A 26197-nucleotide genomic window follows, 5' to 3' on the forward strand; every position below is an offset into this window, starting at 1 on the left:
CTTTCGGGAAGTTTTTCCCTCAAAATCACACAACACAGCACACACCTCTCACCTGCTGAACTTCTTCAACATCGCTTTTTAACCCCAGCGTCACTGCCAACCCAGGCGCAAAGACACCGACGCCACCAGCAGCACGTGGAAATCTCCCCCACCCCCCTATCCCTTCTAGGGAAAATGGTTGCACATCCTGAACGTTTCTCTACGTATTCCTACTGCCAAGCAAAGCCCTGTTCAGTGGAGGCAAAACGGGTCAAGAAATGGCTTCTCCACTCATTGCTGACTGGGAAAAGCTACAGAAGAGCTGGTGCCGGGTATGGACACGGAGGGCTGGAAATGGCACAGCCAGCTTTTGCTTTCTGTTTTCCACCCCCAGAATCACAACTTTTGGCTCCCCAAGGCTGGGGCTGCCCTGCAGGAGCACACGGACGAGCAGCTGTGGCAGCCGGCAAACGCAGCCACAAATAACCCAGGACAAGCAAAAGCGAAGAAAACCACCCTAAGCACAAGGTGACCTCCTTTCTCACCCGCTCCCTCTCTGCCTTTCTCAGCTTTTCACTCCCCAAAACGACAAATGCGGCTTAGCCAGGCACCACAGCCTGCGGCTCAGGACCAAACCCAGCAGATTCGGGTTTTCAGAGGTTTGCAATTCCCCAAACGGTGCCTTCTGCACGCGTTTTAGCGCCTCCCCCCCCCCCCCCCTCAGCCAGACACCACCCCCGCGGTTATTTCTGGGGGAGGGTAACTGTAAAGGAGAATACAAATGCAAACCAGCGGCACCTCTCTGGCCTCAACATGGCGGCCGCGCGTGTGGGGAAAGCCCCCGTGAGGGGACGCCTCTGCTCACAGCGCTGCCCCCCGGGCCCCACAACCGAAGAGAAGAAGAAAACCGAGAGAAAAACGCGAAAAAGCGGTGAAAACGGGGTAGTGGGCGGGACGGGGAGGCTGCAGCAGGGCTGCGACGCGTGCCCGAGGCGGCGGCGGGTCTCCAACGCCTCAGCCGCGGCCCGTGAGCGCCGCCATTGGGGAGAGGAGGGAAAGCGGCGGAGGGGGCAGTGGGCGGGAAAACCCTCGCCCCTGATTGGCTGGTGATGGCTGGAGGCGGGCAGTGGCAGCCACTCAGGAAGCGGGGCGGGCAGCAGCCGCACCTTGATTGGCTGAGAGCTGCCGCCTCAGCGAGGGCGGGAAGCCTGAGGCGCCTCCGGAGCCTGGGGACCCCAAAAAGGTACCCCCCGAACACCCCCAGGGGCCCCCATCCAAAACCCCTCAGGGCTCCCCCCAAACACCCCCTGGACACCCATCCAAACACTTCCAGTGCGCCCCTAAACACCCCCAGGACCTCCCCAAATCCTTCTAGGGCCCCTTCAGGCCCCCCCCGCCCCCTAAAACCCAGCCCCCCCCTCAACCTCTCGGTGTCCCCAAACCATCCCCAGGACCCTCTCGAATCCCCCCGTGGCTCCTCCAACCCCCCCAAAGGCCCCTGGACTGCCCCCCAAATGCCTCCAGGACCACTACAACCCCCTCCCAGGATTCCCCAGAACCCTCCCAGGTCCCCCCAAATCACCCAGCCCCCCCCGGCAACCTCTCAGGGACCCCCAGACATCTTCAGCACCCCTCCCAAAGCCCCTCCAAACCCCCCAAGGGACCCTAGACTGCCCCACAAACGCCTCCAGACCCCCCCAGCCCTCCCCCACCCCCTCAGGTCCTCCCCCCAACACCCCTGGGGCCCCTTCAGCCTCCCCCCAAGGGTCCCCAAACCTCACCGCTCTCCCAGGCTCCGTCACCAACATGGCCGCCCCCCCTTGGGAAAAGCCCCTTTATTGCCACCGAGCGCGGCCCCTCCCCTGCCTGGAAGCGCTGCGATTGGTCGGGAGAGGGGAGAAGGGGCGGGGCTTGTGCTTGGAGCGCGGAGCCAGAGCCCCGCGGCAGGGGGCGTGGCCCCCGAGGAGGGGCGGGGCTCATGCAGGATCGGACCAATCCGGTGGGAGGGGGGCGTGGGTTCACGTGGCAAGGGGTTGGTAGCAGGGGGCCAGAGGGGTGGTTGCTGTGAGCAGGGGCTGGGAGCTGCCCCGTGGTTGGGAAGGGCCCCGCTGTTTCGCGGAGCTGAGCCACTAAGCGATGTTGTTCTGCGCCTCTGTGAGAGCAGGTTTAAGACAGGGAAAAAACCGCTGCGCCGCACAGCAGCTGCGAGAGTGAGAGGAGCGAGGAAGAGCCTTGCAGGCGCCAAGGGCAGTGAAGAGGGAGGGGGAGAGGTGCTCCAGGCATGGAGCAGAAGTCCCCTGCGGCCTGTGGTGAGGCCCGTGGTGAAGCAGGCTGTCCCCCTGCAGCCCATGGAGTAGCACGGGGGAGCAGGTGGCCCTGCAGCGACGGAGGCTGCGGCCTGTGGCAGACCCCTGCCCGAGCAGATTCCGGGCCGGACCTGTAGCCCGTGGAGAGGAGCCCACGCAGGAGCAGGGGGTCTGGCAGGAGCTGCTGCCCGTGGGGGAGCCAGGTTGGAGCAGTCTGCTCCTGAGGGATGGACCCCGTGGTACAGTTCTGGAAGAGCTGCTGCCTGTGGGAAGCCCACGCCGGATCACTTCATCAAGGACTGCATCCCGTGGGTGGCGTTGTAAGTTGCCCCCTTAATTAATTTTCAGAGAGCATTGCATTAATAACAGAAAGGAATTTACTGAGAAAGCAACAGCAAGCAAAACAGCGCTGGGCGGCCGGGGAGTCTCGGCTCCGCCAACGGCGCGGACCTCACCCCCACCAGGGTCCCTTTTTCTATCTTGGTAATTCCGGGATTACGCAGCACATCCTGGTATGTTCTGCGACTGCGCGCACTGTTGCTAGGGGGTCGTCTCTGTCCCTCTGGTGGTCGTGAAGATGAAGGCCGTAGTCTTCCTCGGCGTTGTGGTTCAACTTCTTTTTTGTTTTTTTTTTTGGTCATGTTGGCCCAGCATGAGACAGGAAGGCAGGATGTTGATACGCTACTTTAGCAACTTATCAGGAGATGGTTACATGAGCTTTGCAGCAGTGTCTTTGAACAAAAGAGGCAACTGAGATGCTGAAGGAGAGAAGGGGAGGGGGTTCTCTTTTTTTGTTACATTAAGCAAAGGAATTTTCATAGTGTCTAGCCAAGTATTAGACAGCTCCTTACTTCAGCAGGAAGCTTTTGCAACTCCCGCTCCTCAAACAGAACTCCTTGTTTTTATGATGCAAAAGACAATGAACAAACATTTATTGTGTATTACAGGTGGGACCCCACAACACAGGGGACGAGAGTGACCGAGAATCATTAGGATCTGGAAAACTGTAATTTTGTTGGTCCAATTGGAGTGGTGGTCCATATCCTCGCCGGGGCTTTCTTCACCCTTGAATGGTGGATCCAAGCTGCTTGCTCCTTAATCTTAATGGCGGTGTGTGTTGTCAGCAATACCTGGTATGGTCCCGTCCACTTTCCTTCCATATTTCCTCTAGGGGTTGTCCTGAAAAAATCTTTATATATATATATAATCCCCGAACTTAAAAGGGTGGATTGGTTGATCCAACCCTCTAGCCCAGGTCCTGAGAACAAATTTATGTACTTTATATAATTATTTCTGAAGTTCAGTTATATAAGCATATAAATATTCGGATCCCAACTGCGTTAAGTCCTCTCCACTAAATAGAAATTGATACGGCCTTCCATATAAGATTTCAAAGGGGCTCATATTCCCTTTTATTCTAGGTTTAACTCTGATTCTAAGTAATGCTAAAGGCAGGGATTGAGGCCATGAGAAATTAGCTTCTTGTCCGATATTAGCTGTTTGTTGCTTACTTAAATGGTTCGTTTTTTCTACCTGTCCACTTGCCTGCGGTCTATAAGGAGTATGCAGTTGCCAATCTATCTTTAGAATCTTACTTATCTGTTGTACCACTGTGGTGGTTTTACTCAGGTGGGCAGCCAAGCTCCACCACAACCGCTCTCTCACTCCCCCTCTCCTCAGAAGGAGGGGGAGAAAATACAACACAGAGAACTCGAGGTTTGAGATGAGAAAGGTTTAATTAAAGGGAAAGGGAATGGGAAGGAGAAACAGATACAAAAGAAACAATCAGTCCGCGCGGAAGCACAGAGAGAGAGAAAAATTATTCTCTACTTCCCATCAGCGAGCGGTGTTCGGCCACGTCCTGGGAAGCAGGGCCTCAAACGCGTAGTGGTTGTTCAGGAGGAACAGCCCCCTCCCCCACGAGAGCCCCCCCTTTTATTGCTGAGTGTGACATCAGGTGTTATGGAATATCCCTTTGGTTGGTTTAGGTCAGCTGCCCCGGCAATGTCCCCTCCCCATCACTTGCCCACCCCCAGCCTGCTGGCTCTTGGGGGCTTAGGAGTCCTGATGCTCTGCCAGCACTACGCAGCAATAGACACAACACTGGAGTGATATCAGTGCTGTTCCAGCTACGAGTGCAGAGCACAGCACTGTGTGGGCTGCTGCAGGGAAAAGGTGACTCCAGCTCAGACAGACCCAACACAACCACTTGCGCACAAAACTGTGAAACTATCAGAAGACATTGCTACTAGAATCCCAAAGCACGGCATTATTTCATTTAACAAGACTTTAACCACTTCTCTTGCTTTGTTTGTTCGACAGGGAAAGGCTTCAGGCCTTCCTGAAAATGTGTCAGTCAGAACCAGTAAATAACGATACCCCCTTTTCTAGGGAGTTCTGAAAAATCAATTTGCCACTGTTGCCCCGGATAATTTCCTTTACCGATTATTCCAAATTTTATTCTCTTCTTGGTATTGGGGTTATTGTGTAAACAAATGTTACAGTGCTGAGTTACTTGTTTTATTGTTGTATATAAATTTCGTCCCACTAATGTCTGACTCCGGCTCTTATGCAATGTGTCAGCTCCCCAATGTGTTTTATTGTGTTGTGTAAGAACTCTGGGCCGTGTCAAATTAGAGGGTATTATTACGCGGTTATCTTTTACATATACCCATCCATCTGGTTTCATTTTACCTTTCAAATCTTCAATTAATTTTAAGTCTTCTTTGGTATAATTTGGATATAGTTTGGATTTTACCATCTGGTATCAAAGACAATGCCTTCACCTCCGTTATTTCAGCTGCCCGCTTAGCCTCCTGATCTGCCAATCCATTTCCAATTTCAAAATCGGCAATTTTGGTGTCCTCCACAATGCATGACAGCTATCTTTCCTGGTTGTTTTACTGCCTGTAACCATTTTAAAATTTCTTCAGCATGTCTTATCTGTTTTCCCTGAGCGGTCAGCAATCCACATTCTTTCCAAATCGCTCCATGAGCATGTACCATGCCGAATGCATATTTCACGCGAAAATGCGTGAAAAAGCCACCGTTTGGGGAATTCCAAAATCCTTTCCAACCTAAATTACGCACTGATTCTGCTCGCAGATACTCAGCTCCACTACCGTCACACAGAAACATAACTACCCACGAGGAATATGCAGCATCTGCTCCATTTCTCTTCGTTTTCTTCACATTAACACACCTTTAATTAGAATCTTGGTCTTTCCGAGCATCTTCACGTTTTATGTGCACATGCTGACGGGTGGCTTGGTTGGGCTGCCATTAGGCAGTGACTGGCTGTGTGTTGGCTGCTGGTGGAGTTTAAAGTGGGCATGCAATAGTGCTTGAGGCTCTCTGGAGCTGGAAATATGTTGAGTTTGGGGAATCTCTTCTCCTTCCCCAGAGCTTCGGAGGGCAACCACGGCGCCTTCCTGAAACACCCTGTGCATCTCCAAGCGGAGCTTTCTCTGCAGGACCTTGCTGGGCGCGAACTGGCGCGACCGCAGCACCAAGTGTCAGAGTTGGAGCCCCAGGAGCCTCCTCCGCCTTGAAGCTCCCCTGAGGAACAGACGGAAACGGAGCAAAGTGCACGCAGGAGAAGCCTGGGCTGGTGCCACGTAGTTAATTCAGTAAGTTAATTCACTCAGTGCCACGGAGTTAATTCTCTCCCCTCGTCGTAGTTTTGCTCTCGTGGTGTTCATTAGCTGGACTTCAAGAGAATTCTGTAGAGGGACAAGGCAGAGGTGGGCGTTCTGCCTTGAGTCTGTCTGACTCAAAGTAGACGGGTTGCTGGGCTCCTTGTGCAGGCTGGCTCTAATACCTAGAGGCAACGGCGTCACAAGCCTGGGTAGGAGCTTTGGCAGCTGATGCACAGAACTTGCCCCCTGCTGTGTCACTGTCCCCAAAAGTAGAGGGGTTGCTGGGCTCCTTGTGCAGGCTGGCTCTAATACCTAGAGGCAACAGCGTAGAGGGCCTGGGTAGGAGCTTCGATGGTTCAAGATGCACAGAGTTTCCTCCTGGTGTGTCTTTGTCCCAGAAGTAGAGGTGCTCGGGCTGGCTCTAATGACTACAGGTCATGTCGCTGGGGGCCTTTTTTTGAGCTTGGAATTGGATGCTTCCATCTTTGGGCGGTCTGGAAGCACGGACCAGAACCTCTCAGTCTGTAACTTCGTCAGTCTGTGGGAGCTGGAGCTCCTTTGCTGGAATCTGCCTCTGTGGTTGCTGGGCTCCTGAAGCATGCTGCCCTCCGAGCTCGACAGGGACAGCATGGACACGATGGGTGTTTCTAGCGGGCCTGGGGCTTTCTGAGATTCGGGGCACTTCAGTTGCTCTGTCTCTGGCAGATATTCCAGAATGGATAGCTTTCTGACTTCAGGAGGGGCTTTTGCTGCTTTTTGGCCTTTTATTTTCTGCCGTTTTGCATAGTTTTAGGCTTTGCCCAGCCTTGGTCACACTGGGTGCTGAGGCCTCCTCCTGTGCTGTCCCAGGGGTGCTGTGCTCCCCTCCCAGCCTCCACCTCCAGGGGCCTCGGCCCTCCTTGGCACCAGCCTCAGCTGGCTCAATCTTAGGCCGTGACGTGGTTTGGGGGCCAAGTTCTGGGAGAGAGGAGCTGGGTACAGCCAATTTTAGTTTTTTTTCGGATCCCCGACCTCCTGCAGCACCCAGGGCTGGGCACCTTGGGCACGTCACACGCAGGGGCTCCATTTTGGAGGCCCGGAGACAAGAGGCTGTGCTGAGCTGGTGTGAAGCTGTGGCACACGAGGAGCCAGCAGCCGCTTTGTATCTCTCACCTTGGCTGGAAGACGACAACACAGCCCGTTCCTTCTCCTGCCTGTCATCCCTGCAGGTCTTCAGATGCTCCCTGGGTGATAGCTGGGGCGCTTTGTCCATTTGAAAGCAGGCAAAAGAAGAGATTGGCGTGACCCAGGGCACCACCACTGCCCCCGATCTCACGGAGACACTTTCACGTTGCCATAGAGGCCCCGTCCCTAAGGACCGTCCTGGGAAGTGGGCGAGAAAGAATCCCAGGCCTCGATGGGAAGCAGGCGTTGCTTCCCATCCACCTTCCTGGCTGGGCACCCATGGGTGCAAGGAGCAAACGCTGCCGAGCCCGAGTAGCGGCCACAGCCACAAAGATACTCTCTCGGGGAAGACGATGACACGGCCAGAGAAGGTCAGGGAGGCCACGGCTGACACCCGGGACACCACCATGTCCATCAGCTGGGGGACCTGCAGGGGAGGAGCAAGGAGATGGCAAATGTCCTCTGCCTGGTCTCCACTAGGTCCTGGAGGAGCCCAGGGCAGCGGAAGCCGGCAGGACCGCAGCTCTTGGCCACCCCAAGAGGCTGGCCAGGAGCTCCAACCTAAGAGGTTGAAATCTGAACCCTCTGACGGCGTTCTTGCAGCTCCGGGCAATCAAAGCTCATCTCACCATGGACGGGGCCACGGCGTCAGGAGCCTGTGTTTGAGCTTTGGCATTTTGAAATTGCAAGAGCTCGCCCCCTGGTCTGTCAGGGTCCCAGTAGCAGAGGCGTCGCTGGGCTCCTTTGTTGCCTTCATTGGCAGTGGCGACCTGGTTCAGGAACGGCACGGCGACCAATCGCAGGCCGCTCGGGCCATCAGCTCACGGACACCAATGTGGTCAATGGCAAATGGCGTTTATTGCTGACTTACACAGTGTTATATAGCTTGGGTTCACAACGACACTTCCGTCTGCTTCCATCATAAACTACACGCTATTGCCTATCAAGGGAGGGGCTCTAGCTTTCCGTACAGCGCGATATCTTCGGGCTGCCAGACCCTAACTACCTACATTTCCCCCCTCCCTATGTGAAACTAAATTAGCTTAAATATAACAATCTGAAAAAAAATCTGCTCCTGTCTTAGTTCTATACTTCAAAACAATCTTCAGACGTAGACATCATAACTCGAATAAAAAGCATAAGGCACAATAAACAGGAGAAAACTTGGGGGTCACTGGTCATAATGAGGTGTAACTTGGGATAACTGGGGATAACACTGAGTAAATACACTCTTTGAGCAGTTGCTGGTGTTCTACCAACATGTTAACTTTCTCTAGCTGGCTTTTAACAAACGACACAAGCGTGTTTAGTATACAAGGTCCAAAGATCAGTGTTAGGATCATTGCGATCGGCCCTACTAAGGTAGATATCAGGGTGGTTAACCACGGTGAATGGTTAAACCATGATTCAAACCATCCTTGTTGGGCTTGTCTTGTCACTGGGGTATATGGATTATGGGGTCGTCCGATGATCCTGTCCTGTGAACAGAAACTCACAGTTTTCATTAGTTTTATTCTGAAGGTGTGGTTTGATGGACTTAAGCGGACACCATGTGATTCTGCCATCTTTTCTGACCGCAGCATACCCTCGCCCTGTCAGACCTAATTTCCACCCTTGTTCCTGTAATATATGGAGTGGTAATTCGTGTCAGAAAAATGGTTGATATTAATAAAGAAGGGGGAGATTTGGGAATGTGGCAATGGGGGTCGGAAAGCCTCGTGGTTGGTGATAACATCAGACTCTTAATGATGAGGTCATCAGGAATGTAAAGAGTTTTGAGGAATCAGAGAAGGGTGATTGAGGTGACGCCCTGCCGTCTGGGGTTGCTTGTTTTCCCCACTGTTAAGGCACGGAAGTTGCTGGGGGGGGTTGCTGGTTAGAACTGTTAACATTTATTGTTTAATGTTATATGATACTAATATTATTAGTGTGATTTCAAGGGTTAACGGAACACGGGAAAAGCAATCATGTTTTGTTGCTTTCGGGAACCTTGTGGTGGGCAGAGCACGTGCAGAAGAAAAGGGAGACAGTCGAAGCCGCTCCTGCAGTCTGGAACAAAAGGTTGCTAATGGTGATGGGGAAACCGTGAGCCTTTCACCCACAACGACCACCACAAAGAGAATTCTAATCTGAAGCGGGGATAGGATATCCATATGTATAGGCATACTGGGGTTTCTTGTAAATATGTAACACCAATGTCCTCTATAGATTTGGGAAGTTGGACGGGTGCGTGTGCGTGTTGGTAGAGCATAGACTCCCCACGCACCCAGTGCTGTTTACTTGCCTTTTATAAATATTCTTTTATGTTACTAAATTCAGAGTTGAGACTTCATTTATAACAAATTGGTGACCCCGACGTGATCTTCTTGGACTTTGGATCTGCGACCGGTAAAGGGAGGCACCCCACCTAGTGGCCCTTGCCGATAGCGGCGCTAGAGTTCAACAAGATTTTGAACATAAGAGGCAAGTAAAAAAATAAATAAAATAAGAGCTCTCCGTCAGTGACCCGTAATCTTGCACGCGAAGACCTGAATGAAGAGGATCTGTGAGTATACCGTTCGGTTGGGTGGGATTCGGCTGTGTGACTGTGTGTAAGGGTGTGACTGAGACAGAACTCAGTTCCGAAGCGAGTGCGGAGGTCTTCTAACCGCGGTTCCGATCTCCCGCGAAGGACTCAGCCGGTGAAGGACCGAAGCGATTGGTCTAGGAATTCGTGGGGGGGGTTAACCACTTGCAAGACACCTCTACACAAACACAGCTAGGGATTCAGAACCTCTTTAAGGTTTCCAGGGATTCGGAACTTATTTGAAGCTTCCAGGGATTCGGAACTTATTTGAAGCTTTCAGGGATTCGGAACCTCTTTAAGGGTTCCAGGGATTCGGAACTTATTTGAAGCTACCAGGATGGGTCTGGGGGAAAGTAGATTCTCTGACCTGGGAGACTCAGAGCCCAGACATTCCACCAGAAAGCCCCTTAGAGATAATGTTAAAATATTGGGGTGTTTGGGAATGGAGGAAAGGAAAAAAAGAGAAAATGGCTCAATTTTGTATGATAAAATGGCCAAAGGAACCTTTAAGGCCACATGTTTTTTGGCCAGTTTTTGGATCCTTTGAGGATTGGGTATGTCAGGCATTAAACCACTATGTTAACTCCAAGGAGCCTTTTAACCAAGAAGAAAGCGATTATGCGGTTCTATGGGTAGGAGCCTCAAACGCATTTCCCCCAAAACAAATATTCGTGTTAAATACAAGAACTGACAGGGGAAAGGAAGAATGGGAACCTCTGGATAATATACCCCCTCCCTCTTCATGGCAACCAGAACTGCCACATTTTGAAATTCGATTGCCCACGGCCCCTGTTCTCTATCCCTATCCTCCTGCACAAAGGACTAGAAGCAAGATAAGGGCCACAGAAAGGGAGGAAAGTGAAACAGGAGGCTGGACTGATGATTTAGGAGGCCTTTACCCTTTGAGGGAGGTAGCCCTTGGGGGCACCTAGGGGGGAATAGGGTTTGTAGTGGTTCCTTTGAACACGTCAGATGGAAGAAATTTTAAGAAGGAAATGGGAAACCTTTTAGATGAGCCTTTAGGAGTTGCCGAAAGATTGGACCACTTCCTAGGTCCAAACACGTATACCTGGGAAGAAATGCAGTCCGCATTAGGAATCCTCTTCCCTATAGAAGAAAGAGGAATGATCAGGCAAGCAGGAATGAGCCTGTGAGAAAGACAAAACCAGGGAGGTCCTCCAGGGGATGTGAAATGGCCAAATACCAACCCTAACTGGGATCATCAGGCTGCTCAGGGGAGGCCAAATATGAGGGATCTTAGGACCATAATGATACAAGGGATAAAGGAATCGGTTCCAAGGGGACAAAATATAAATAAAGCTTTTAACGAGTGTCAGTGCAGAGACGAATCTCCAACTGAATGGTTAGACAGGCTGAGAAAAAGCCTTCAGATGTACTCGGGGATAGATCCTGATTCCCCTGCAGGAGGGGCACTGTTGAGAACCCAGTTTATAGCAAAATCTTGGGAAGACATCCAAAAGAAATTGGAGAAACTTGATGATTGGCATGAAAAAGGATTGGAAGAATTATCAAGGGAAGCACAAAAGGTCTATGTGAGGAGAGATGGGGAAAAACAGAAGGCAAAAGCAAATGTTTTTATGGCAGCAATAAGGGAAAGTCAAAAAGCAAGTGGGCAGGAAAGCAGGAAAGGATGAGGAAAAACACAGGGTGAAAGAGAACTCATGGATAAATGGAAAGGACAGCAAGATAGAATCCCTATCTGTTACTATTGTGGCAAAAAGGGGCACCTTCAGAGGAACTGTAGGGAAAAACAAACAAACAAACAAACAAAAAAACAACAACAGGATGAAGAAATGTTTAAGGAAGACTAGGGGTGTCAGGGGCTATATCTTTTGGGACCCGAACATCGAATGAGCCCTTGATAAAATTATTAATAGGTCCCCATAGGGAAGAGGTGTATTTTTTAGTAGATACTGGAGCGGAGAAATCAACTATTAGAAAATTACCAAAAGGGGTTAAGGAAGGAAAGAGGAATACCATGGTAGTAGGAGCAAAAGGTGAGCCCTTCAAGGTTCCTATATTGGAAAATATAGAAATAGAATCAGAGAAGAAACTATGTCTCAATGACCTATTGCTGGTGGCTGAGGCTGAGCACAATCTATTAGGAAGGGACTTAATAATAAGATTAGGGTTGGAAATCAAGAGCCGGGGGGAGAACTAAAAATTCAGCTATATACCCTAACCCAAGAAGATGAGGGAGAAATAGACCCACAAGTATGGTATCAAGAGGGAGATTCAGGAAAATGAGATATGGAACCCTTGGTAGTAGAAGCAGTGGATCCACAACAGCCAATAAGGATTAGGCAATATCCTATCCCATTGGAGGGGAAAAGAGGACTCAAACCAGTTATAGACAGGTTGCTCCAAAAGGGGATGCTGGAACCGTGTATGTCCCCACAGAATACCCCCATTTTGCCAGTGAAAAAGGCTGGTGGATCATATAGGTTGGTTCAGGATCTTAGGGCTGTGAATCAGCGAAGCATAACCAAATTTCCAGTGGCGGCTAACCCATATACTTTAGTAAACCACCTAACACCTCAGCATAAATGGTATAGTGTAAATAGTGTAATAGATTTGAAGGATGCTTTCTGGGCCTGCCCATTAAGTGAAGGGTCGCGGAATTACTTTGCCTTTGAATGGGAAGACCCTGAAACAGGAAGGCGACAACAGCTTAGATGGACAGTAATTCCTCAGGGATTTACTGAATCCCCAAATTTATTTGGCCAAACCTTAGAAGAATTATGACAACTTTTTGAAATAAAGGGAGAAGTGAAATTGTTGCAATATGTGGATGACCTATTAATAGCTGGGGAGACTGAAAAAGAGACACGGAGAACCACTAAAAGGAAATAGGGTACTTAGGACATTGGCTAAGCCAAGGAAAGAAAAAAATTGGATCCTGACAGGGCATCTGGGATTTTAGCCCTGTCATCACCCAAAACAAAGAAGGAAGTGAGGCAACTGCTCGGCCTCTTGGGATATTGTAGGCCCTGGATGGAAGGGTTTAGTGAAAAGGCAAAGTTTTTATATGAAAAATTGACTGGAGAAAAAAATGAAGTGGAATGAGGAAGATGAGGAAAAGCTGAGGTTGATCAAGAAAACGCTAATAGAAACTCCAGTGCTGAGCCTCCCAGATTTAGAAAGACCCTTTTATTTATTTGTAAATGTTTCTAACCAAAGTGCATATGGAGTACTAACTCAAGAATGGGCAGGAATCAAGAAACCTGTGGGATATTGTTCCAAACTATTAGACCCTGTGAGTAGGGGGTGGCCAGTGTGCTTACAGGCAATTGTGGCTACTGCCTTACTGATTGAGGAAGCTAGTGTCTTGGTTTCAGTTAGAACAGAATTAATTTTCTTCCTAGTAGCTGGTGGAATGCTGTGTTTTGGCTTAGGATGAGCAGAGTGCTGAGAACACCCCGATGCTTTAATTGTTGCAGAGCAGTGCTTACACCAAGCCAAGGACATCTCAGCCTTTTGCTCTGTCCTGCCAACGGGCAGGCTGGGGGTGCAGTAAGAGCTGGGAGGGGACAGAGCCAGGACAGGGGACCCAAACTAGCCAAAGGGGTATTCCATCCCATCTGGGGTCATTCTAAACAATAGATAGGGGTGGCTAGCCGGGGGGAGGGGGCCGGACTGCTCGGGGTTAGGCTGGGCATCGGTCAGCGGGTGGTGAGCAATTGCATTGTGCATCACTTGTTTGTACATATGATTATTACTTTCCTATTATCACCATTGTATTATTCTTATTGTTATTGTTATTTTTGTTATTATTATTTTCCTGTCTTATTAAACTGTCTTTATCTCAACTCACGGGCTTCACTTTCCATTTCTCTCCCCCGTCCCAGAGAGGGAGGGGGGAGGGTGTGTCGCGTTAAAGGGGTGTAGCTGATTAACCGTTACGGGCCCGGTTGGGTTCAGAGTACTGAACCAGTCGGACATTCACCAAAACTGGGGGTCCGTTCGGACATTCACCAAAAACGTAATAACCGCCTGGGGGTCCGCTCAGACATTCACCAAAAACGTATTAACCACCTGGGGGTCCGCTCAGACATTCACCAACAATGCATTAACCGTCTGGGGGTCTGGTTAGATTCAGAACACTGAACTATCACGGATAACCACCCTCACCCTAGTCGCATTAATGAAAGCTATCACAATGCAATCAAGTATGGTTTATTACAGCAACAGATAATCAGGTTCTTTTGGATTGCCGGCGATAGTGACTATCTGCAAAAGCAAGCTAGTATGCATGAAATACACAGGTGTTATAGGTGTTACAGATGTTATACAGGTGTTGTAGGTGTTACAGATGTTATAGATGTTATAGATGTTCTAAGTGTTACAGGTGCGCAGCCTAGAAATAAACGCGTTAAAAGGATCAAAGACTCTATAGAGATTTATAAGCAAATATTCAGATCTCACCCAAAGGCGTCCCAATGGGGGGGGAAGAGAGGCTCAGCCTGTCGACTGATCCCAGGAGTCAGGAGGTCCTAAGGATGTTGTATGTCCTCGGGATGGTATCTCCCCTGACGATGGTATCTTCCCTAACATCCCCTCTCTCTTGGGCCAATTTATATTATTTTCTATCTTTTAGGTGGAGCTTGAGTGGCTCTAGTCAAGCATATCTTAGTTATGATTGGTGTAAAGTTTTCCCGTCTCCGTTTAAAGTAATAGGCTCCGAGAAATTCAGAGCGCATGCTCAGTGAGGGGTGGTCGCACCTTGGAGGCGGGTAGCTTTTGGGATGGAGGTGTGTTTTGGTATTATAATGATATTATAATGAGCAAAGAGTACACTAGGGTACAGCATTTGTCAAAACATGACAGGTCTTTGGCTTAGGGTGGCAAAAAGTGCAGCTTTGTGCACAAGAACAATCGAGGCCCCACCTGATTACAGAGCCTAGCCGTGGTGTCTCCACTCCACTCTACGCTCTGTGGTGTTCCTTAGAACTAGCACACCAAGTTTCCCCAGCGCGATAGCATCTAAGGTTGGGAGCCTAGGGAATGCTCAGATAATGCAGTTATGCCCTACCCTGAAAGCCTCTTCAATGCTGTACCTTTTCCTTAAAAGTGTGAAAGTTAGTTTTATTTTCCTAGTTACTTCAGGCATTTACACCACCTAATCCACCCCGTGACTATAGTCACTCAAGCTTCACGACAGTTGAAATATGTCGGGGATATCACGTACATTCTTGGATTGAGGTTTATCGAGTGTATGTACATTGTGTAGGGATGCTAAACGTTTCATCATAAACCAGAGTTTAACATACAAACTAATTGTCAGTATAAAACATAACACAGTATTAGCAGAACAATAACAGGGTGAAGCATCTTGTTGAAGATTCCCTTGGCAGCTGGCGATCATCCAAACAAAGTGTCCCACCAACGGTGTCTCTCATCTCTCTTCACTCTTTCCATCACTTGATGTATTTCTTGTGCATCATGATGGACAGTAATCAGAGTCTTTTGTCCATTTTCTCGGACTTGTGTCATCAGCTGCTTCAGGTCCTCATGTACCAGCAATTTCTTCACCAAGGTGAGGTTCATTCCAATAGGAGTAGGCAGCAGTTCATGAAGCAGAATATAATTAGATGCAATAAGTTGATAAGAAGTGACAGGAACTGAGTATTTAAAATCACATCCTAGAATTTTGGTAAAATTGCAAACACAAACATTAGAGTGATTATTGGTATCTACCACTGTATCATCTACGACTATAGAATCACAATGAGTTCTCATACAAACACAACCTTTCCCAATATATACAAGTACAGTTTCAAGGGTTTCATTAGGATGTATCTCAAAGTGGCAAATATTTTGCTCAGTGTCAAGACAAATGTCTTGAGATTCTAGCGTGTTACTTTCACAGATGAAACCTTTTTGTTCACGCACAATGCATGCATTTACATCAATTGTTTGCCACTTTCCTCCCTTTTGATGGGCCCATACTTTATGCTCTTTAGGATAAAGTATAGTTCCATTACGATTGATACATTGTATACGGTGGCATTACTTATAGTAAGTATAAAGGCAACAATTTTATCATTTTCTGCATAATGGGTAAAGTTGACTAATTGCCACCAAGCTTGAAATTCTTTTTCAAATTCTGAAGCATTATCCCAAATCAGTTTTCAAATTTCAGTGGGCAAAGTTTTTCCTTCTCCCTCTCTAATAATAGCTGCTGCTACAGATTGTATCCATAACTGTGCTTGGATACAGCTCAAGGCAAGGGAGGTATTGCCTTGGGCTTTTCCAAGGGCATTTACAATTAATTGATGATCATTTTCCTCAATTTGTTCCCAATGGGGCAAAACATCTGATAGAAGCCATTGATTTGCTCCTAAAGCCAATAAGGATAATTTTATTGGTTGTTCCAATTTCCTTAGGTCATCTGTAGTAGCAGTTACTCTACTCATTAAGACCTCAGCATCAATGTTTTTTAATATACCTAATCCTGTTCCCAATAACCTAGTTGCATCCTGTGGCCCTTTTTTAGGGACCAACTAGGGTTAAAGACAATTTGTTGTTGTCCCACATTTTTAATTATGTAAGGACCTGTGTTGAAGATGGAAGGAGTTAGACCAATGGGAGGCTGAGTCGGTTCGTTTTCAAATATCTGCAGGGGCAGAGGCTTCATATCCTTTGACCATGAATTCAAATAGTAATTCTGTGCCTCTGTAGCCTCAGAGACAGTACACAATTATAGGTTTGGTGAAAGTAAAATTGTACCAGCAGTCAAAATTTGGTTCAGTTATTTTAGTTATTTGGCAACCAATTTGTATTGTTTGTCCAGACATGGCTTGAAGTTCAGCCATTCTTAGAGAATCATTCCAACTCCATTCATCTTTTGAAAATATTTTGTTTCCATGTAGAACTAAAGTAGAGAGATTTAGGTCCTTTCTGTTTTGAGATGTTCCAGTAACTGTGCAATACTGTGACAATACATGGTTAAATGCCATGGTGAAACACCTCAGCTCCATGCACAGCCACAGTAGCTAAGTTTCCTTTAAGGTCTGTAATTGCATCAAGGTCAGGGTAAAGCATAGCATCATTAATCCAAACTGTTGATTCGTCATCTTCCAGCTGTCCATATACAGTTCGCTCAGGGTTCCTGTGAACACAAAAGAAAATAAAATATGCTCGGTTGTATTCAACCGGCAGGGTTAGAAAGAGGGCGGAATAGCAATCTTTGATTTCCCATGCATAGAAATATTTGGGAGTAGTTAGCACTATTGCTACTGTTAGAAACACAGAGGGCTTTCACTATCTCTGCCATGTTTGGAACTGCGGCAGTCAAAGGTGTAGTGTTAGCGTTCAGCTGTCTGTAATCCACTGTAAAATGCCATTGCCTGGTTGGTTTCTTTACCGGCCACACTGGTGAATTGTAAGGTGAATTGGTCCTTTTAATAATGTCTCTTTTTTCCAATTCTGTTACCACCCCGTCAATCCCCATAAGTGCTGCTGCTGACAACAGATATTGCTGATCATTAATGATTTTAGCAGGGGATAGGGGTACGGATGTTTGTAACAGGCTCAGTCTCATGGTGCCTGAATCCCTTTGATGTGTCGCGAAACTCCACACAGTTCCATCAGGGAGTTTCCACATACAACCATGCAGTATGTCAAATCCTAAAATATTAGTATATGCAGCACCAACTAATACTTCTACCCTGGTTAATTTTTGTTCCTCTGGCAACCAGAGTGAAATTTTTGCAGTGGGGCATTGTTTTTCCACACCATTGATTCCCGTGAATTTAACCCTGCGTTGACCAGGTGTTATGCTCAGGGTTTGTGCTGTCTCATGTGTAATTACTGACATTTGGGTCCTGGTTTCAATAAGAAAATTTACCAATATTTTTGGGGGCTCAAAAGGAATGGCAATGATAGGGTCAGAGTGTTCATTAGAGAGCCATTGAATTGCTAATACCCGCTGAGCAGGGTGGCCCATTGCCCTCCCCGGGGATAAGAGATTTTTTGCTGACACCACAACTCACCTCGTTCCCTATTAGGTTTCAACCTCTCTTTGAATTTGGGATATCTGGGATTTTTAGTGTGGATTTGACGGACTCGCCGAGAGTGGTCTTGGGATTTAATACTGGATGAATTAATCCAGCCCATTCGGTGTCCGTACTTATCTATGTCTTGTACCAATTCACTCCAGGTGGGAATAGGGGAGTTAGGATTTTGCCTACAACCACTATCATCATCCCTACAAGCAGCTAGTATATGATCTTGGGTGTTTGCTACAAACATCTTAAGACAATCAGGGAGTCCATGGATGAGAGGGGTTAACCGAATTGGATCAATAGGAGCTAACATCGGGGATTTCCTTAATTCATCTCTTTTATATATCGCCTGAATACAGGCTGCTTTCTGTACTGCTACAGCCAGGTCAGCTCCTGGTGTGGTGGTTAAAAATACTCCAGGTCTCCAAAAGCCTCCTACCTCTTCCTCACTCAACATCATTCGATCTCCTCCTTTAAGAGAAACTCGACACACATACTCAACTTCTGATTCCCCTGACCGCCTTGAGAACTTCTCCTGTATTTTAACCAACTCTGCTGGTGGCAATGGAATCGTTCGCACAGTAGTGCGGATTTCATCATTATCATCAACAGCAGTCTCAGTCTTAACCAAAGGTCTCAAGGAAATGGATTGGGGTTCAGAATCAGAAATCTCTTCAACACTGTCATCACTGTCAGACCAGAAATCACTGTCCCAGCTTTCAGGCTCTACACTATGCAGCAATCTACGAATCTGCTTGACCGGAGCACAAGGCTGTACTTTATTTAACAGATGACTAACCCTCTCCAGCAATTGTTTAAGATGATTATTCTCATGCACAAGTTTATCATTCTCAATGGAAAGTTTATTATTTTCATCCAAAAGTTTATCCACTCTGATTCCTAATGTTTTTCCCGTCTCCCTTTCAAAGGTCAATGATGACTTCAACACATCAATCTCTGATTTCAAAGCTGTATGTTCCGCATCAGAGATCAGTTTGGGAGCAGAAGTTTCCTTAGCTTTTTGCCGAGCACAAGACAAACAAGCTCCTAACACAGCACAAATCGCACATTTACCCTTTCTTTGACCAATCTTTCGTGAAGCCTGACACTGCTCAATGTGCTCTACCACTTTCTCATCTTTCCAAAACTTTTGGGAAAACTCCTTCCCTGCCTGGGAAGGGGCACGTTTATATTTTTGCAGTAGTTTATCCATAGCAATCCTGCCGACTACGCCAATTTTACTGTCGCGTTAAAGGGGTGTAGCTGATTAACCGTTACGGGCCCGGTTGGATTCAGAGTACTGAACCAGTCGGACATTCACCAAAACTGGGGGTCCGTTCGGACATTCACCAAAAATGTAATAACCGCCTGAGGGTCCGCTCAGACATTCACCAAAAATGTATTAACCACCTGGGGGTCCGCTCAGACATTCACCAACAATGCATTAACCGTCTGGGGGTCTGGTTAGATTCAGAACACTGAACTGTCACGGATAACCACCCTCACCCTAGTCGCATTAATGAAAGCTATCACAATGCAATCAAGTATGGTTTATTACAGCAACAGATAATCAGGTTCTTTTGGATTGCCGGCGATAGTGACTATCTGCAAAAGCAAGCTAGTATGCATGAAATACACAGGTGTTATAGGTGTTACAGATGTTATACAGGTGTTGTAGGTGTTACAGATGTTATAGATGTTATAGATGTTCTAAGTGTTACAGGTGCGCAGCCTAGAAATAAACGCGTTAAAAGGATCAAAGACTCTATAGAGATTTATAAGCAAATATTCAGATCTCACCCAAAGGCGTCCCAATGGGGGGGGAAGAGAGGCTCAGCCCGTCGACTGATCCCAGGAGTCAGGAGGTCCTAAGGATGTTGTATGTCCTCGGGATGGTATCTCCCCTGACGATGGTATCTTCCCTAACATCCCCTCTCTCTTGGGCCAATTTATATTATTTTCTATCTTTTAGGTGGAGCTTGAGTGGCTCTAGTCAAGCATATCTTAGTTATGATTGGTGTAAAGTTTTCCCGTCTCCGTTTAAAGTAATAGGCTCCGAGAAATTCAGAGCGCATGCTCAGTGAGGGGTGGTCGCACCTTGGAGGCGGGTAGCTTTTGGGATGGAGGTGTGTTTTGGTATTATAATGATATTATAATGAGCAAAGAGTACACTAGGGTACAGCATTTGTCAAAACATGACAGGTCTTTGGCTTAGGGTGGCAAAAAGTGCAGCTTTGTGCACAAGAACAATCGAGGCCCCACCTGATTACAGAGCCTAGCCGTGGTGTCTCCACTCCACTCTACGCTCTGTGGTGTTCCTTAGAACTAGCACACCAAGTTTCCCCAGCGCGATAGCATCTAAGGTTGGGAGCCTAGGGAATGCTCAGATAATGCAGTTATGCCCTACCCTGAAAGCCTCTTCAATGCTGTACCTTTTCCTTAAAAGTGTGAAAGTTAGTTTTATTTTCCTAGTTACTTCAGGCATTTACACCACAGGGTGAGCGAACGGCTGCGTGGTGTTTAGGTGCCGGCCGTGTTAAACCACGACACGTGACTGTGTGTAAGGGTGTGACTGAGACGGAACTCGGTTCCAAAGCGAGTGCGGAGGTCTTCTAACCGCGGTTCTGATATCCCGCGAGGGACTCGGCCGGGGAAGGCCCGAAGTGATCGTTCTAGGTATTCGTGGGTGGGATAACACTCACAAGACCCCTTTAGATACTGGCCCAGCCAGGACTTCGGAAGGTTTTTTTTTTCTATAAAATGAAGTGCCAGGAATGGGTCAGGGACAAAGCAGATCCTCAGACTTGGGAGGTTCAAGGAGGGGCCTCAGGTTTAAAAAGGGGGAAAATTACCAAACATTCAGAAGCACTAAACCTAAGGATTAGGTGAGAATGATTCAATTTTGCATGGTTAATCTGATCTAAATTGTGCTGTGATTCATAGCCCTCTCTACCAAGTAACCCAGCAGAACAATTCCAACCAGGAACCTGAGCAACGAGAATCCTTTGAGCGAATTAAGCAGGACACCATTCACACAGTAGCCCTTGGGCTACTTCAGGTAGGACCAAAGGTTTAAAAAAGTCAAAAGTCTGCTTTACAGCAGAGGCAGGGAGAATGGCCCCACCTGGAGCCTCTGGCAGAAAGCTCCAGGGGAGATTTGGGGTCAACCCCAAGGATTTGGGAGCCTGGGATGAAGAGCATCTGAAACCAACCCCCCAAACAAGAGATACTGGCAGCGTATGGAGGGGTGCGAGCTGCTTCGGGAGTGGTTGGTGCTGCAGCACGGCTCCTCCTGGCACCCCGGCTGCCGTCGTGGAAGAGCTTTTCCAGGAGAACTGAGGGGGGAGAAACAGAGCTCCTCCACCAGCTGCTTCTCCTCCTCCCCTGCACCCAGAGGTGCTTGAGAGAGCCTTCCGCCACTGGGATGAGGATTTGGGGGGAGTCGAGGCAAAATGATGACAGTAGGCCTCAGGGGGAGCATTAAGAAAGCTGCTGGTGAAATAGGGAAGGAAAAGATTTGTGCCCTCAACTCTGCCACTTCCCTCGGGGCTGATGAGTAAAAAGCACTCATCAGAAAGGGTGCAGAGGGCTGCAAAAACACAGTCAGGAAACAGAACAAAAAGAAATAGGAGCAGGTCCGGGGAACAAAAGACAGAGAGAAATGTCAAGGGAAGACGGAAAGCTAAGCAAGGTTAGAGGGTTAGCAGCAAACGGTAGCTGATTCTTTGCTGTGCTGGGAGTTTCAGACGCGGGGCTCAGGGGCAGAAGCATTCAGTACTTGGACTAAGCCGACCATCAAAGCCTGTAATTTGCCATCAAAAGCCACCAATGAGCATTTACCCAAACAAGGCTAGCCATCAAAAGTTGAAATTCTCGAGCAATAGAATCCCCCTCAAACCCAAGTGAGTCTTAAGTGCCGCAACTGCAGTACGGAATTTTACTTTACAAGCAGAAGCACTTTGAAAAATCATTTTAATTGGCAGGTTCCGTTGTGAAAGCGCAGCCCAGCAGGATGGAAATGGTGCTCTCTTTTTCTCCCCAGCTGCCGTCGCATCCTCTCCTTTCCCCTCCAGGGATGTGCAGGTTTTCTCCACGTTGCTCTGAGGGCAGCTTCCCAGCTCTTGTCCCAGCAAGGGGAGGTTCCTGGCCATGGAGGCCGTGGAGAAGGTCCCTCAGCTGGAATCATCCCTGTGATGGTCCCTGTCCCAGCGCAAGTTTGGGCTGATTGCAGTGCCACGGCTGGAAAATCTTCATGCTCATGGTGTTTAGACTACGTCGTGGACAGACGAGGAGTTGGTCGTCTCTGGCAAGAGGTCGTTGCGTTTTCCTCCAGTATCTCGTAGTCTGCTGTCAGATGGATTTCTGTGAAGGGAGTGAGACTCTGAGCAAAAACTGCTACAGGTTTTTGGGGCTCTTTGCCCACACGCGGACCCCGTGGATGGCTTCAGGTCCCGCCATTTCCCTCCCTCTGCTCACCCCATCCCCAGACCTGGCCAGCAGCAGGGTTCAGCTCTGCCAGGCCCACCCACAAAGCCCCTCTCTTCCCACCCGGCCTGGAAACCAGCACCCAGCTGCAAACACACACTGTCCTCTCGGGCCAAGAGCAGCCTCCTGCTTTGTTAGGCCTTCTAAATGCTGCCAAATAACGTGTGTCTGCATGTGTGTGCCTGGTGTGTCTGCGTGGCAACAGAAGGGAACTGGAGGGACTTGAGGCTAGCCATGGAGGAGCCCAAGGTTCTGCTTGGATCGAGCCAACCCCCGGCTCAAAACTGAGATCTCGTTGGAGAGGCCCCGCTGTCCCCAGAACTACTTGCCTCCAAGGTTTGAGCCCCCAAAGGAACAGGGATGTGGATCACGCACCTGTTTTGCCACCTCTGACGGCGTTCTTGCAGCTCCGGGCAATCAAAGCTCGGCTCACCGTGGACGGGGCCGCGGTGTCGGGAGCCTGGGTTTGAGCTTGGGCTTTTGGCGATTGATAGAGCCAGCCCCTTGGTCTGTCAGGGTCCCAGACACAGAGGTGTTGGTGGGCTCCTTGGGCGGTCTGGCTGTAATAGGATAAGGGCCCCGCTCCACATACAAAGCTTTGACATGCGACATTTTGCGCTTCTTGGGCAAACTGGGTCTACTACCTATAGGCAACGGCGTAGAGGACCCGAATTGGAGCTTTGGTGGTTGCAGATGCTCAGAACCGGCCCCCTGGTCTGTCTGTGTCTGAGAAGTAGAGGGGTCGCTGGACTCCTTGGGCAGGCTTGCTCTACTAGCTACAGGCAGCGGCATTGAGAGCCTGGGTTTGAGCTCTGGTTGTTCTAGTTGCACAGAGCTGGCCCCCTGGTCCGTGTCTTTCCCAGAAGTAGAGGGGTCGCTGGGCTCCTTCAGCAGGCTGGCTTTCTTACCTACAGGCAACGGCGTAGAGGGCCTGGGTAGGAGCTTTGGTTTTTGAAATTGCGCAGAGCTGGCCCCCTGGTCCTTCTGTGTGCCAGAAGTAGAGGGCTCGCTGGGCTCCTTCAGCAGGCTGGCACTCACGCGTACAGTGCATGGCGTTGGAAGACTCGGTTCAAGCTTTGGCATTTCCAGTTGTGTAGACCTGGCCTCCTGGTCAGTCTGTGTCCCAGTAGTACAGGTGCTTGGGATGGCTCTAATATCTATAGGCCGTAGGGGGCCTGGGTACGAGCTTTGGCAGTTGATGCTCGGAACTTGCCCCCTGGTGTGTCACTGTGCCAGAAGTAGAGGGCTTGCAATTGGATGCCTCCATCTTTGGGCGGTCTGGAAGCACGGACCAGAACCTCCCAGCCCGTAACTTTGGCAGTCTTTGGGAGCTGGAGCTCCCTCGCTGGAATCTGCCGCTGTTGTCGCTGGGCTCCTGAATCATGCTGCCCTCCGAGCTCGACAGGGACAGTATGGACACGATGGGTGTTTCTAGCAGGCCTGGGGCTTTCTGAGATTTGGGGCGCTTCACTCGCTCCGTCACAGGCAGGGCTTCCAGGATGGGTACTGTCCTGACTTCAGGAGGGGCTTTTGCTGCTTTTTGGCCCTTGCTCTTCTGATGTTTTCCAGATTTTTCAGCCTTTGCCCGGCCTTGGTCTTGCACCTGCTCTTTGGGTGCTGTTTTGGGCTCTTGTTTGGATTTGCTCCTGGGCTCTGTTTTGGGCACAGTTCCTTTCTGCAGCTGGTTGCGCAAATGCTTCGTTATGGCAGGAGGCAGCTTGGGCATCACCGGCAGCCTGCCGAAAGGACAAAGCCAAAAGAATTCATCCACCTGCACGACATCTTTGGGGCCCCATCTTGTACCCCTCCATGCAGCGCCCGTGGCTGCAGACCCCAAACAGAGGGGCCAGCCCTGAGAAGTGGGGGGCTCCTGGCAGCCTCCTCCCCCCCTCCCGGAGCCTCCAGCCTCACCTCAACGAAGGCTCCTTCTTCTGCTGGGCCTTCCTGTTCCAGGGCTGCACTTTTTCTTGATAAATGATGTCCAAGGTGCCCGGGAAGGGTGGCAGTTCAGGCTGTTTCTCTGGAATCGGCAAGGAGAGATGTCAGAAGCACATTTCCATGTCTCTGCTGTACCCGGGACACGCCGGGTGCTGAGGCCTCCTCCTGCGCTGTCCCAGGGGCCGCTGTGCTCCCCTCCCAGCCTCCATCTCCAGGGGCCTCGGCCCTCCTTGGCACCAGCTTCAGCCGGCTCAATCTTAGGCTGTGAGGTGGTTTGGGGGCCAAGTTCTGGGAGAGAGGAGCTGGGTACAGCCAATTTAGGGGTGTTTCGGATCCCCGACCTCCTGCAGCACCCAGGGCTGGGCACCTTGGGCACGTCACACGCAGGGGCTCCATTTTGGAGGCCCGGAGACAAGAGGCTGTGCCGAGCTGGCATGAAGCTGTGGCACACGAGGAGCCAGCAGCCGTGTTGTATCTCTCACCTTGGCTGGAAGACGACAACACAGCCCGTTCCTTCTCCTGCCTGTCATCCCTGCGGGCCTTGAGACGCTCCCCGGGTGACAGCTGGGGCGCTTTGTCCATTTTAAAGCTGGCAAAAGAAGAGATCGGCGTGACCCAGGGCACCACCACTCCCCACGCTCACCCGCTCGCGGAGACATTTGGCAAGGAGCAAACGCTACCGAGCCCGAGCAGCGGCCACAGCCGCAAACATACTCACTCGGGGAAGACGATGACATGGCCAGAGAAGGTCAGGGAGGCCACGGCTGACACCCGGGACACCACCATGTCCATCAGCTGGGGGACCTGCAGGGGAGGAGCAAGGAGATGGCAAATGTCCTCTGCCTGGCCTCCACTAGGTCCTGGAGGAGCCCAGGTACGCTCCACGTACAGAGGTTTGAACTTTGGCATTTTCTGCTCCTTGGGCGGACTTATTCTACTACCTTTGGCAATGGCGTCGAGGGCCTGAATAGGAGCTTCGGTGGTTGATGTTGAGCAGAGCCGGCCTCCTGGTCCATCTCTGTCCCAGTGGTAGAGTCATCGCTAGGCTCCTCGTGCAGGCTGGCTCTAATACCTAGAGGCAACAGCGTAGAGGACCTGGGTTGGTGCTTTGGCAGCTGATGCTCAGAACTTGCCCCCTGCTGTGTCACTGTCCCCAAAAGTAGAGGGGTCGCTGGGCTCCTTGGGCAGTCTGGCTCTCTTACCTACGGGCAGCAGCGTTGAGAGCCTGGGGAGGAGCTTTGGTTCTTGAAGTTGCGCAGAGCTGGCCCCCTGGTGTATCTGCGTCCCAGAAACAGAGGGGTTGCTGGGCTGCTTGGGCAGGCTGGCACTCACACGTACAGCGCACGGCGTCGGGAGACTGGGGAGGAGCTTTGGCAGCTGATGCTCAGAACTTCTCCCCTGCTGTGTCACTGTCCCCAAAAGTAGAGGGGTTGCTGGGCTCCTTGTGCAGGATGGCTCTAATACCTAGTGGCAACGGCGTCACGAGCCTGGGTAGGAGCTTTGGCAGCTGATGCACAGAACTTGCCCCCTGCTGTGTCACTGTGCCAGAAGTAGAGGGCTTGGAATTGGATGCTTCCGTCTTTGGGCGGTCTGGAAGCACGGACCAGAACCTCTCAGTCTGTAAGTTCGGCAGTCTGCCGAATGGGGAGTTGTTTCCCAAAAGAGGGGTATTTTTCCCCATAAGGGGGAAATTTCCCCAAAAAGGGGGACATTTTTCCCCAAACAGGACGAGTTGCTCCCAAAAAGGGGGAAACTGTTCCCCGAAAAGGGGGAATTGTTATCAGAAATGGGAAACAACTCCCCATTTTTTTCAGAACAAGTCCCACTTTGGGGGAACAATTCTCCATTTTTGTTAAAAGTTCCCCCTTTTTTGGGAATGGTTTCCCCTTTTTTCAGAAGGAATCCCCCTTTTTGAGGAACAGCTCCCCATTTTTGATAGCAATTCCCCCTATTTTAGGAACAATTTCCCCCTTTTTGGGAACATCTCCCCCTTTTTTCACAAAGAGTCCCCATTTTGGGGAATAATTCCTCCTTTTTGGGGAAAAATGTCCCCCTTTTTGGGGAACAATTCCCTCCTTTTTGGGAACCTCTCCT

The 26197-nt window shown here is 49.6% G+C and overlaps 1 protein-coding gene across 2 annotated transcripts; it reads right to left on the reverse strand.

Moving 5' to 3' along the window:
* Positions 1–13834: 13834 nt before the first annotated feature.
* On the reverse strand, positions 13835–24686 carry LOC140001103 (uncharacterized). Of its 2 annotated transcripts, none has more exons than XR_011806248.1 (4): positions 24077–24228; positions 22541–23901; positions 19481–22042; positions 13835–16785 (listed from the first exon to the last, which is right to left on the reverse strand). XR_011806248.1 is itself a non-coding variant. In XM_072032250.1 (4 exons), the coding sequence occupies exons 1-3, from the start codon at positions 24683–24685 to the stop codon at positions 23316–23318; spliced, it is 795 nt and encodes a 264-aa protein (XP_071888351.1). In that variant the 5' UTR covers position 24686; the 3' UTR covers positions 21634–22042; positions 22541–23315. The 2 variants fall into 2 exon arrangements, 1 of the variants encoding a protein (XP_071888351.1); XM_072032250.1 differs by lacking the exon at positions 13835–16785 and adding an exon at positions 24586–24686 and having other exon boundaries at positions 21634–22042; positions 24077–24185.
* Positions 24687–26197: the final 1511 nt, after the last annotated feature.

Source organism: Anas platyrhynchos, chromosome 37 (genome assembly GCF_047663525.1).
Source record: "Anas platyrhynchos isolate ZD024472 breed Pekin duck chromosome 37, IASCAAS_PekinDuck_T2T, whole genome shotgun sequence".
NCBI classification, from domain to species: Eukaryota; Metazoa; Chordata; class Aves; order Anseriformes; family Anatidae; genus Anas; species Anas platyrhynchos.

Excerpts from the sequence above, each read along its gene's own strand:
- LOC140001103 (XM_072032250.1), bottom strand. The coding sequence starts at position 24,685 with ATGGACAAAGCGCCCCAGCTGTCACCCGGGGAGCGTCTCAAGGCCCGC. Across the intron at positions 24,186-24,585 it reads GTTGTCGTCTTCCAGCCAAG|AGAAACAGCCTGAACTGCCA; the intron begins GTGAGAGATACA and ends TGCCGATTCCAG. Across the intron at positions 23,902-24,076 it reads AAGAAGGAGCCTTCGTTGAG|GCTGCCGGTGATGCCCAAGC; the intron begins GTGAGGCTGGAG and ends TCCTTTCGGCAG.